The sequence below is a fragment of the Strongylocentrotus purpuratus genome, unplaced genomic scaffold (assembly GCF_000002235.5).
Source record: "Strongylocentrotus purpuratus isolate Spur 01 unplaced genomic scaffold, Spur_5.0 spur5_scaffold_2, whole genome shotgun sequence".
In the NCBI taxonomy this organism is placed as follows: Eukaryota; Metazoa; Echinodermata; class Echinoidea; order Camarodonta; family Strongylocentrotidae; genus Strongylocentrotus; species Strongylocentrotus purpuratus.
In genome coordinates, this window is record NW_022145605.1 from 24,591,314 (window position 1) to 24,604,360 (window position 13,047).

The window sequence follows — 13,047 nt, forward strand, 5'->3', positions numbered from 1 at the left end:
ATATAAATGATTCCACGAGATGTGATATACATTTTATAAAAACAGAATCAAAAGGCCTGTTGGAAGCTTCTAAAAATGGGGCGGGCATGGGTCCGTTTTTTAACGAAATATTATGGTACTCTAAATTTTTCAGCATGCCCGTGTTTACACATCGCACCCCTCCCCTCCACCTCTACGGGCCTGAAGCCAGTGATTTCATACAGTGCAAGTAAGGATGAGTCATCCATTATTTTTAGTGGAATATATAGAGTCTATCAGGAGTGCAGAAAGCGATCTCTCCTGATCGGTACTGCTGGAGAGTGTACCACCCTCTCTCATTCTTCTCAAACTTGTAATCAATGACGAGGTTCTGGACATGCTTCAGCTTGTCAGTATACTCATCAATGCTGACCAAACATACGTCATGCTTCACGGTGGCTATCAGGATTGTATTATCTTGAGACACAGCAGCGGTTCGGTAATACTCTGATGTCGTTAATTGATATTTTACAACACCTTTTTTGTCAATCAATCGTAATGTACCACCAGATGCAGTGATTAGGTAATCATTATAATTAGTAATCTGCTCAGGCATATACCCATCATATGGTATCTCCCTGATCGCCTTCCCACCTGCTGGTGAGAATACCTGGATCTTTTCAGCAATCCTGTAGCTAACATAGATCTGATCATCACCGACTACAGTGAGGCTAGAATATCCACCTTCATCGTGACTCAGAGTCTCAAACATTACATTCAACTTTGTTTGCTCTAGTGTGTACAGTGTGATTCTGTTTGAGCCATCAAGTATAACAGTCCGATCATCAGAGAGGAACCCTACTCCACAAATATTAATATCCTTGAGAACTTTCTGATGGTGCTGACCATCAGCAGAGAAGATCTCCACGCCCCCTGTCCAACACCCTACCGCCATCCTACCGTCTGGTGTACTAACCATGGCAGCCATGCTATCCTTGGTAGGCAAAGCGATGTTCTTTGCAATTGCATTTACGATCTTACCCAGAGCTTTCTCGTCCACTCCGACGTTCCTCTTGAAACGGACACTTTTTCCTTTCTTGCTCGATTTCCTCGGCTGCTTGTAGTCAGGATCTTCTTGTTTCAAGGCCTCTTGTAAGTCTTGATATAGAGTGTCGTGTGCAGCCAGAGCATCCATATCTAAGGGTATCTTTGTCTTATTGGTTACCACGTCAGCTATGGTGGTCAAGTGAGTGATGTGCTCCTGAGCCGATTTCTTCATTTCGTCTAGTTCTTTCTCTACTCCTTCGGTCATACACTTGACTTCACCAATGAGGATTTCTTTCTTCTTTGTCAACTGCCGGACTGATTCTTCAAATGCTTTGTTGATATCATCTGTACACTGCTTCTGAACATTGCCCACATGGTCCTTCTGTTCATCAATGAAATCAACGTATTTCCGAAAGCAAGAACGTTTCTTGTCCGCCTTGGATTTGAGGTCCTCGATACTCTTCACATGGCTGCTTTCATAAACAGCTGCCTCGATGGCCCGATGTCCTTCGTTTGTATGTTCCATGACAACACACTTGAAGCAGGCAAATCTCCTGCAGTCGGAACAAAACCACTCCTCATCCTCTTTGGGGTGTTTCCTGCATTTACGGTATCTACGTACTGACACCTTTCCTGATACGATCTCACTCATGGCTAAAATCTCATGACTGATGAAGACTGGCCACTGAGAGTGTTTGTTGTGGCAAGTGATACAGAAATACCTGCCACAGTCTTGACAGTAGACAACAGCTTGGGGCCTGTCCTCGGAATTACAATTTGAGCAAAACTGATATTGATTATTCATGTCCTCTATGAGAGACTTCAAAGCCAGATTTGCCGGTAATTTGTTGACTTCCTGGTTTGGGACCTGGGTTTCAGCTCTGCAGACAGGGCATCGGAGCATCTGGTCGTGACCATGGCATTCCAAGAGGTTGTCCAGACAGGCCTTGCAGTAGGTGTGAGAACAAGACAGGATCTTAGGATCGGTGAAGGTATTTAGACATACAGGACACTCCAGACTTTGAGCAATTACATTCTTTAATGTGTCAGCCATGGTTAGAATTCTACAGGAACACAAGATGAAAGAAAAGGGGAAAATGATTAGTGTAGCTTTTATTCATCTGATCGTATAAAAAAGGAGTCTTTATCATTTTCTTCACGCCTTTTCCCTACAGAATATGACGTGAACAAAAATATGATTTTCCGTATCATGTTGATTTAAAAAAAAATCATGTTATTCATCAAGTGAATGTACTATGTACGTAGTAATGACAAATGAATTTAAGATCAAACTGTTTCCTTTGTCTCTCTTCAGATAATGTACATTATAATGGGGGAAAATAAAGATAATAATAATAATAATAATGATGGTGATGATGATGATAATAATAATATTAATTATAATAATATAATGATGATAATTATAACTACAATGGTGCCTTGTTTACCCAGATCATCATAAGTACACACACTGTTTTCCCCGAGGGCCCTGCAATCATATTACTACCCCGGCTTTTATCTAACCTACCATGATAATGTGCCTTTAAGCATTCCCGGAATTTCTTCCTACCGGGTACCCATTCACTATAGACATGGGTCGGGTGGAGAGTGACCAATATAGAGATATCCCTTACCAAAGAAAACTGCTTAATAAGCCTTCGATAAGCCTTCGCTAAGCCTTCACAAAGCCTTCAAAGACTTCATAAGCCTTCGAAGGCTTGTTTTAGTCTTCGACTGCTTATTAGTTTGCGAGAGCTAGCCTTCAAAGACTTTCATATAAGCAGTCAAAAAATGTTGACCGCTTATTAAGCAGTCAGTAGAAAATAAGCCTTCAAGATAAGCAGTCGCTGAAAATAAGCCTTTAAAGATAAGCAGTCACTTTTAAAGAAGACCGCGAAGGCCTTCATTTTCCAAATGTGTGCTGCCATCTAGTGGTAGAAGGCGAATAGGCCAACCGGTAATTTTCAAATTCAAATCTTCACTGAGACTCTGAGCTGAGCTGAACGGCGCATATTTCAATCATTACTTTGCAATTTCGCCAGATTTGTCTTCCTGTAAAACCCACAGTATAGGGAATAAGGGGTAGATTATTTACACCAGGAAAGAAGAATTTTGAGAGTATTCTAGAGCAAGAATTTAACAAAATGAGAAAGGATCGAATTTTGTTACCAAGATTACAGTCCCACACAAGCACTCTTGTGTTGGAGAAATACGATCAACTTTGCTTTGCACTGGACTGCTAGCTGCTGGAGCTACTTTAAACATCTTCATTTTGTCCAGAAGGTGAGTAATACAATTACACAATACAAAATTGAGTTTGCTTTCTGTACAGATTAGGAAATTGCATGGTCATTGATTTTGTAAATACTTGTTCACAAATATATTTGAGCAAATTAGCGCAGCTGCAGTTGATGACGGAAGGTTTAGGTAATATAGGCAGTCGAAGGTTTGTACCCAGTGGACAACGCTCGAAGGTTTAGGGGATAAGCAGTCGACAACGAAGGTTTAGGTGATTCAACGACGAAGGTATAAGCAGTCAATGATGAAGGCTTAGCTAATTTGCATATTAACTTGGCTGTGGGAAGGCCTATGGACTGCTTATAAGCCTTCGAAGGCTTAGGAAGGTTTAAACACGACTGCTTATATAGAGCTTCATTATAAGCAGTCGACTGCTTATTTAGAGCTTCATTATAAGCAGTCGACTGCTTATTTAGAGCTTCATTATAAGCAGTCGAAGCTAATTTGCATATTAACTTGGCTGTGGGAAGGCCTATCGACTGCTTACAAGCCTTCGAAGGCTTGCAGCAATACATTGACATGCATGTTGCAAATGAAGGCTTGCGACTGCTTATATCGACTGCTTGTGACTGCTTATGCGACTGCTTAGCGAAGGCCTTCAGTTCGGTAAGGGATGTCTTGCCAAAGCACATTAGTGCCTTGTTGGTCGGGACTCCAACCGCGAACTATGTTATTCACAAACAAACGACCTATCCTCTAGAGTAGACCATAACACCTCTTCATGTTTCGCGACTAATTATGCTAGTAGATATTTTGTGAAAATTTGACGTATATAAAATAATACAAATCATAATAATTTCCCACCACTTGAAGCCCATGATTATAGGTAAACCGTGGAAACCAAACAAATTAAATGTAGTCTACCATTCACATATCGTCACTTTGGCACTGGAAAAATAATCATTACATTATTTCTTAATTAATCTAGAACCAAATATTAGAAACTTGTTACCTTTGAACGAAAACAAATATTTGATGTCGTATCAAAAGCAATATATACATGTACTCATGAATACTGGAATATATACTATTAACAAAAAAATCATCATGTTTGTAAAGAGGAAATTATATAGATTGCTTTGGTTTGGCAGAATCATTAGCTGAAATGTTGGCTTTACTAAGAATCACATACTAACATGAATATTTACCATGTGCATTCAAATCTATTTGTAATTTAAATCACTGCAACGTACCAAAATAGGCGTTTTCCACAGGACAAACGAACAGTAAGAAGTTTTGTCTTGGCCTTAGCACAATCGCTATTCGGTAATATTATCACCACAAAGACATCTAGACCGAGACCCACATATTTCAGCCAAAGGAAAATTATGATTTTAGGAATCAGTAAACATGTATACTCTTTGCCATTGCAATGTAATGGTTCACTGTTCATAAGTGGTGCTATATACATGTATGTATTCAGTCTCTAGGTCTATTTTTAGTAACTGGGAATTCCCAGCAACCTTTGACATACAAGCAGATTGAGATTTTTATCGTCCAAAAAGTGATCGCCCATTAAAAACTCGACCTCATTTTGTCGAGCGTCTGTCGAGCAAATATATACCAGTGTGCTTTATATTACTGTTACCCCCCCCCCACCATTACAAAAGATTCTAAATTTCGAGTCATATTACTGTTGCCAAAGTTTCGTGAAACGGTTCTCCTTTGAGATAACATTTGGAATGTCGAAGATGGCGGTAAACGTGCTAAACAGATATCCGGCCGGAAAAGAGAAAAGTATAAAATATATTTGATCTTATACTGGAAAAATACTGGATCAATCATCATCTGGTTGAAAGAGCTAAGAATTATAGTTTATAGAATGGTTTAGGGGCCATTTTGCCTTAATACCATAGGCCCACATAACAAGGGGCTGAGGGGGCTGCAGCACCCCTCCCCCACAAGTTTTAACATTTGAAATAACATATTCGGGCACGTGCAGCCACCACTCGATTATGACAGGTGAATACTATTTAAACACCCTAGTATCCTTTTTATTTTGGTGATATCTTATTTTTGTCCAGATGTTTAAAAAAAAATACTGCAATTTAATTTAATTCAATTTAAAGTAACATTTATTTTCTTTCATGCTTTCATTAGTTTTCATATCAGCAAAATAATTATGTGAGCAAATGTACATTCGTAATGATAAAAGCAATGAGCATGTTAAGTTTTAGTGAAGCCTTGATTCATCTGTTCGTATTAAAGAGGAGTGTTTATCATTTTCCTTAATGCCTTCCGCTACATCATTAAAACTCGTACGAAATGTGATATTACGTTGTATCTTGATAAGATATATATGACAATCAAATGACAAGATTGGCACTATAACACTGTGTGACTATATTTCCTTGAATCTGGAATATGATTTTTGAGCTAGACTTTTACCTCCCCCACCCCTACCCGCCCGTCGACAATACTGTGAATCCTCAATAATAATAAAATGCAAGCATTTTAGGTGCGGCTTTAGAGATTCTTGGTCTTAAGTTTTTACTCCATGTATAGAAGCCACATAGTTCACTTTCTCCATCATGTTTCATTTCTTGCTTCAAAAATTGAAATTGTCACTAAGGATGGATAGCCCTTTCTCGCACAAAGGCTCTTTCAAAATGTGCGATATATGAAAATGACGTAAAATTCACAAAGAGTTCGACGTGAATCAACATTTATTTAGTAAGCAAAATAAAAGTATTTACAATACCTCATGAACGTTTAGGTGGCTACCGTATTGCTGTATATTGTTTTATATATCCAGAAAACAGAAAAAATATTCTACATGTAGTATGGAGAAAGATTCAAAGTCGTGCTAAATTTTGAGGAAGATGGAATATACATTATATCTGCATGAGAAACCGGAGTACATTTCATATAGCAACATTTTAAAGATTTGTAAGGTCGCAGTGCGAAAAACTATATTTTGTACAGAGGGGGGAAATTCAATTCTGATGGGGCTTTAAGCACAATCTAACCACGAAAGACTGAATATATATTTAATAAGAAACATAATTATATCAACTTTAAATGCGAATGAGCGTAGCGACCAAGCTTTGGGCGAAATTAATGAAAAATTGTTCTTATTTTGCTAGAAATTATGAGCACATTTTATGGTGAAAGGAAAAAGAGGCTCATATCCAAAGGGAAATTGACACTTATTATGAAGAAAAAAAGGAGCACGTGTCAAAGTAAAAAAGAGAATTATCTGAAGGAAAATGGCACTTATTATGAAGCATAAGGGGACCACTTGTCAAAATAACAGAGCACTTATCAGAGATGGAAACGGGCATTTATTACAAAGTTAAAGGGAGCATCTCTCAAATTTGACTCGGGGCACTCACTAGAGATGAAAAGGGGCATTTATCAAAGGTGTGAGTAGGGGCATTTATAAGAAGGGGAGATGGCTCTGTATAAGGGATAACAGAGAATATTCATTCCTAAGTTCTCAAGAATGTAATGATTGTATTATTTACCTTTGTCTACATTAGATTGACAGATATGGAATACTGTCAGGGAGAAGGCAATTAAAAGATAGAATTGTTAGAGAGTGTTGCTTTTTATTTTGTTTCTGTTTTGTAAATAGTTAAGATTTAATTTGCTTTCGTATAGACCAATACCAAGCCACTCCTTCTCTTTTATCGAGAACATTTCTTAAACTAAGGGAAGAATACTGCAAGCAAACGCGGCAATTCCAGGGGACTGGTGGACATATCCCCTGAATCTTGCTTTTTTAGGATTCAACCACTATTCTTACTTTAATAAATTTGAGACAGAACCGAAACAAATAATTATATTGATCGGTCGCTACGTTCCCTCGTATAATAAGGCCAGATGCTATCATCTTTTTTTAAAGGTTGGAAAGTTTTCTGCATGGGGAACTTCCCCCTTGCCCTCTGAAATACACTGGTGCCTATACGTGTGAAAACAAAAAGATTTTTGATGGGTTAAAGATAAAGTTGAGTTCTGGTAAAAAAAGAAAATAAATTCTCACAGAATCAAACAAAACTTACATTGAATGTTCAAGATTACAAATAAATGTCATTTGCCAAACAATTTTGGTAAAAAATGTATAATGGCTGAGTAATGAGCATAGAAAGATAAAGAAATCAAAGTGTCGGGCCCCGACACTATTTGTGTAGTCCCATATACATCTTTCTGTGTACAGCGCTTGTTACTTTACCAAGACTGGTCCAAATTTATTATGATTTTGATGACTCCAGAACCTTGCAGTACACACCAATACTTACATTCTACATGATCATCTTTTTCTGATCCATTCCACACCTTTTCTTTCACAATGCAATCGCATGACCAGAACTCAACTTTATCTTTAAAGTCCGACGTCGTACGTGCGATAAGTGCGAGGCTGGAACGAATATAATTTTGACCTTCAATCCTGTGTATAAACGGTTTGCTTAACATTGACATAATGATTTATTGCTATTATCACGATCCACATAATAGTATACCTGCGAATTGGAGAGTTGTATATGGTGTTTTATACATTGAGATTCGACTAGAACACTATGTTCTCTTTGAGAGTCCGACATATTCTGGTTGCTGAGGGCTTACTCTTAGCTCTGAGCAATGTGGAATCAGCGAACATTCTTCTCTCTGGTGTCTTTGGAGATGGCAGCCATTATTTTACGATGGTTGCAGTCGGAAAGAGTCTGGTGAAGAGAGGTCATAATGTGACCTTCCTCATTTCAGACGAGTATTCCGACCGCGCCATGGATCCCGAGCACGCTACGATCGTCAGCTACGAAATGTTCCATCTTTCTGGTCTGAAGAAGAGAATGGATTACATATCGAATGAGATGGCAGAATTCACATTTGCTGAGAACAGTTTGAAGCCCATGGCTGAGATGAGGGATATGTTCACTTCTGTAAACAGAGAAGCTTGTGAATCCGTTTTCGAAGATCAAAGATTGCTAGACCGTATGGCGAAATTCGATGCTTTTGTCGTCGATGTGGTATGGTCGTGTGGTGTGTATGTTAAGTCCTTTCTTGATAGACATAGAGGTACCGAGAACCTTCATGCCATAGTGCTTGCACCCATGACACCACTTCCTTATATATTTCAAGAAGCAGGCTCTCCATTTATGACCTCTTACCAACCGGCACCACTGACGTCATTCACATCTGACATGACATTTTTACAAAGATTCAGGAATACCCTCACCTACCTCTTCTTTGTGTTTTGGGGAAATAAAATGGTGATCAATGGATTTTCCATTGGTCTGGTGGATAAATACGATCTAGATCCTCGGTTGAAATCCACCATCAGTAATCATGTTGACCTTTTCCTTATCAATAGTGATTTCTCGGTCGAATTTCCCTTTGCCATGATGCCAAACATCATTCCAGTTGGTGGACTTACAACAAGATTAGCCGAAGCCCTCGACAATGAGTTAGAGAACTTCATGCAATCATCGGGCAGGCACGGTGTCGTTCTGTTCTCTCTTGGTTCATATTTTGCCTCAATAACAAAAAGTAGACCCGACATCATTCGCATGTTCATCGACGCTTTCAGTAGACTCCCACACAAAGTTCTTCTTCATTTGAAAGAGCCCCCTCCATACAAGATACCTGATAACATCAAACCGATGAAATGGTTACCCTTGAATGATCTGCTTGGGCATCCTAAGACTCGAGCAGTGCTCTATCATGGGGGAAACAACGGATTCCTGGAGGCGTTGTACCACGGCGTACCCCTTGTCGTTATGCCTCTGGGTGCTGATCAGCATGACGTTGCAGCCAGAGTGCTGGTTAATGGACTTGGTACCAAGATTGACAAAGACCGATTGAGTGCGGATTACATTTACCTACAACTCAACGAAGTCCTTGAGAACCCAAGCTATTCAACGAACGCCAAGCGTCTTTCTGCCATCTTTCGTGATCCTCCAATGACACCAGCCAACACGGCTGCATTCTGGATTGAACATGTGATCAAACATGGTGGTGGTCACCTTCACCCACCTACTCATAACCTAGCATTCTTTCAGATATACCTACTTGATATCGCTGCATTTGGTATACTTCTCGTTGTGATCTTATTCTTTATCACAAAACGTTGTATAAGTTGGTGTTGCTGTCGAAAGAAAATCGTGAAAAGTAAACGTGATTGACCGTATTTTCATGTACTAATAGGGATCGCGGTTGTTTTTCGGATTTTTATTGTAAATTTAGCTACGAGATATATGTATTTTTGTTGTTGTAATGAATGAAAAAGGAGATCAAATACAAAAATTATATAAATAATTATCGATTAAGAGAGAGGGAGAGAAAGAGAGGATAAAATAGACAATGTCAGTGTCAACAATATTCAGGTATGACTGATTGCCATCAAATTTTAATGAAAGAAGAAGATTAGGATTAACAAATTAGACAAATGCTAAAGTAAATACTGAATGAATAATGTATTTTGTAATGCATTTATATTTATTGATATTATGAAATTATGCAGCAAAAGATTGCGGCCTTAATTATTTTTACATTTGCAGTATTATGTTTTGAGTGTGTACTGTAGCTAAAAGCAACAATACAAGATCGTTTGTTTCATGGATAACTTGAAGTTAGACAAAAGAAGTGAAGAATACACTCGACGACTTGAATGTAATAAATTCACAAATCTATTTTATTACTTATCATTACAATTAAAGGTAACTTTTTTCGGATTCTGAATGAGTTTAATTTAATATAATGATAATATTGTTTTACAGAGTACAAGGAGATTCACGTAACAACAGCCACCACAGTCAAAGCTTTACCTCGTATATCATTTTCAAAATGTAGAAATAATTTAAAATTCTCATAAGAGACAATCAGAGTTCAACTATAATTCCATATGCAAACTTGAAATGATATGATTTTACTTCTCGAATCATGATCATCATTGTAATGATTAATAGTCTTCCCTCTACCCAGTCATATCTCTCTTACTATCCCCTCTACATGTTTTCTGTCTACTAGCACCTCCCCTTTCGACCAATCTTTAAAATCTCTTACGGCAACACCCCCCCCCCCCTTCATCGTGAACTTTCATTATTGCTTTTATAATTCACATTCCACCATTGAAATGGACACTGACAATAAACTCTAATCACATTGAATTCACGTGTCTGTTTGTTGTTTCCTGTACAATTTTGTCAGCCATATTATTTTATTGATACAAAAAGTCATGTAATAAGTTTCAATGTATGTTACGACGATAATCACCTGGTAATGTATAGATTTATCATAATAATGTATGTAACATAGAAAACGTGTATGTTGCTATTGTATTACGTATTGTAACAGGTGGTCGACTTCGGCAAAGATACATACCACTTTCTCAAGTTAGCTCATTGATGACTGACAGATGATGTCACAAGGGGAATGAGATCTGGAGGTTTTTGGGGTGAAGCTTAGCAAGTTTAAAAAACAAATATTTCAAAAAATATTTAAAAATCTATGAAAAAAATTCAAAAGTTTACATATCAAAATATGAGATGTATTCAGGACTGCACACCAACAGGAATACACTTTTATTTCGATGTCATGGGCCCTTTAAAGCTAAGAATCATTTACATGTACAACGTCATGATCGTTATAGCAACTTTTATATTTCAAATTCTGTTAGATAACGTACTTTTTGTTTGTTTTACGTGGTATTTTATTTCCATCATTAACTGGTGTTACAAATGAATATTTGATAAACATTCAACAAAAATTGATAATTACTATAATTGAAAGCTACATAACATACGACTCATTTGAAAAGTTCAACATCAATGTAGTGTATTTTAAGATTTCAATTCAAATTGACATATTGAATATACATGAGAAAATAAACACGTTGAGCATCCATACACCCATGAATCGGAACCTATTTAAAAGACAGACAAAACCAAACAAACAAATAATCATACACACTTACTCTTTAAAAAAAAACATTAGAGAGAAAGAGAAAGTACAAACAAAATCAAAACAAAAGAAAAGAAAGAGCTTTGTGGCGTCCAATAAACATGTTATGAGCAAAGGCACGCACAGAAAGGTAAACCAAACTAAGAAATACATAATTTGAAAGAGATAAAGACTAACACAAAGTTATGGATATAGTGAAGAAACAAAAATGAACAGCATTCCCGGTGGATACTATGAAAAGGGCTTTTCTCTTTCCAAAATAACAGGAATTCACAATTAAAAGGGAAGTGCACCTGACATCACGTTGATTAAGAAGATCTAAGAAACTGAGGAATAAAAAAAAGAATTAAAAAACAGCAATCGATGCAATTGTAAAGTTTTGAGCCCCCAATATTTGTGCAACTTGTTTTTAAAGTTTTGATGATAATGTACTTGATTTACACACAGGAAGACCTGTAAAAACATGTTTACAATTTCATATTTGGGCCATAGGTATAACAATGAAAATGGCGGGATGATGTTTAATGAAATCTTTACATTGTACATTGTACAAAGCGTACACAGAGTAGCTTTAGAATCGCACATTTTCAGATTGTTCTAAAACTTATAAAGATCAACTAATTGTTCTGCTTTCATTGAAATCACTAATATTCCTTTTAATTTTTAATACAATCATACTATATACTAAGAGAAATGTAAACAAAGACCAATATATACTTTTTTGACACTATGGTTCGATGTTGTATTTATATTTCTGAAAATATTTGTATGTATTATAACTTGCATATTTGTTTGCAAATTATTTTTTCATTGTTTTATATTCTACTCGCAGAAAATCAGCATTTGTTGAATGCGGGCACAATTATTGTAATTTGTTTTTAACCGTGAATAAATAAAATAAAATACCATACCATCCCAATAAACAAAATCACGTGAAAATCACGTCAATATCAAGGTATCGACTTGAGGAGAGTTACGTTCTTCAAACACCGGACATTTACGTAAATGTGTTAATACGTTTATTGCATTAGGTAACTTGAAACACACGTTCACTAAATCACGCAATTGTCACTGCAATATCACCATTATAATAACGTGATTATCCCTTCCTTGGAGACCATGGTTTGTAAACCTAATACTCCCGTGTTTGTTTGGTTATGAAATTACATCTTCATAAACGAAATTATCGCGTCACAGAAACACGTGAAGCGTTAGTGATAGTTTTAGTCAAAATATCTGCGTGAAATTCACGTGAATATTACGAGGCTGACTTGAGATGAATCATGTTCTTCATTCACGTGAAATTTACGTCGAAGAGGAAGTATGTTACTGTAACCCGCGTTCAACCCAATAATTACGCAAATGTTACACAATAAATGAACCAAAATAATGACGTTCTCATCCCGTTTCTGAACATCGTGTCTTGGATCCAAGCGCGCCGGAAGCAGTTTGGGATAAGAGGGGGTTGGGTGGGGGGGGGGGGGTGCAAACATCCCAGAAGAGAAAGCTAGTTGCAACTGGTCCAGTTGATGAACCATTTAATGCCATCTGGTAACCCTGGAAATTGAAATGGGCTAAATGATCCAGTTGATCCAGGCCAGCTATAATTCAACTGGTCTAGCTGAGCCATTAGAACCATTTGGTAAAACTTCCAACCAGTTGAACAGCAACAATACTTCAATACTGGTACGTCTTTATTTCCAATGTAAGGGCATTGGTAATAAGTAGACTTACATAATTGAATTAATCGAAAAAATTTCGTATACTTGTACTTTATTGAAATTATTTTAGTTCACAGTTAATGTTTCCCTTATTCATGTTTAACTATTTATACGAAGTAGCGAA

The 13,047-nt window shown here is 37.2% G+C and overlaps 2 protein-coding genes across 2 annotated transcripts; one reads left to right on the top strand and one right to left on the bottom strand.

Annotated features, from left to right (window-relative positions):
• Positions 1-232: 232 nt before the first annotated feature.
• On the bottom strand, positions 233-2,219 carry LOC105436921 (RING finger protein 207-like). Its single transcript, XM_030991155.1, has one exon. The coding sequence runs from the start codon at positions 2,057-2,059 to the stop codon at positions 233-235; it is 1,827 nt and encodes a 608-aa protein (XP_030847015.1). The 5' UTR covers positions 2,060-2,219.
• A 5,604-nt stretch (positions 2,220-7,823) lies between these two features.
• Positions 7,824-10,040, top strand: LOC115926443 (UDP-glucuronosyltransferase 2B7-like). The gene is made up of 2 exons (XM_030991156.1): positions 7,824-9,242; positions 10,020-10,040. The coding sequence occupies exons 1-2, from the start codon at positions 7,824-7,826 to the stop codon at positions 10,038-10,040; spliced, it is 1,440 nt and encodes a 479-aa protein (XP_030847016.1).
• Positions 10,041-13,047: the final 3,007 nt, after the last annotated feature.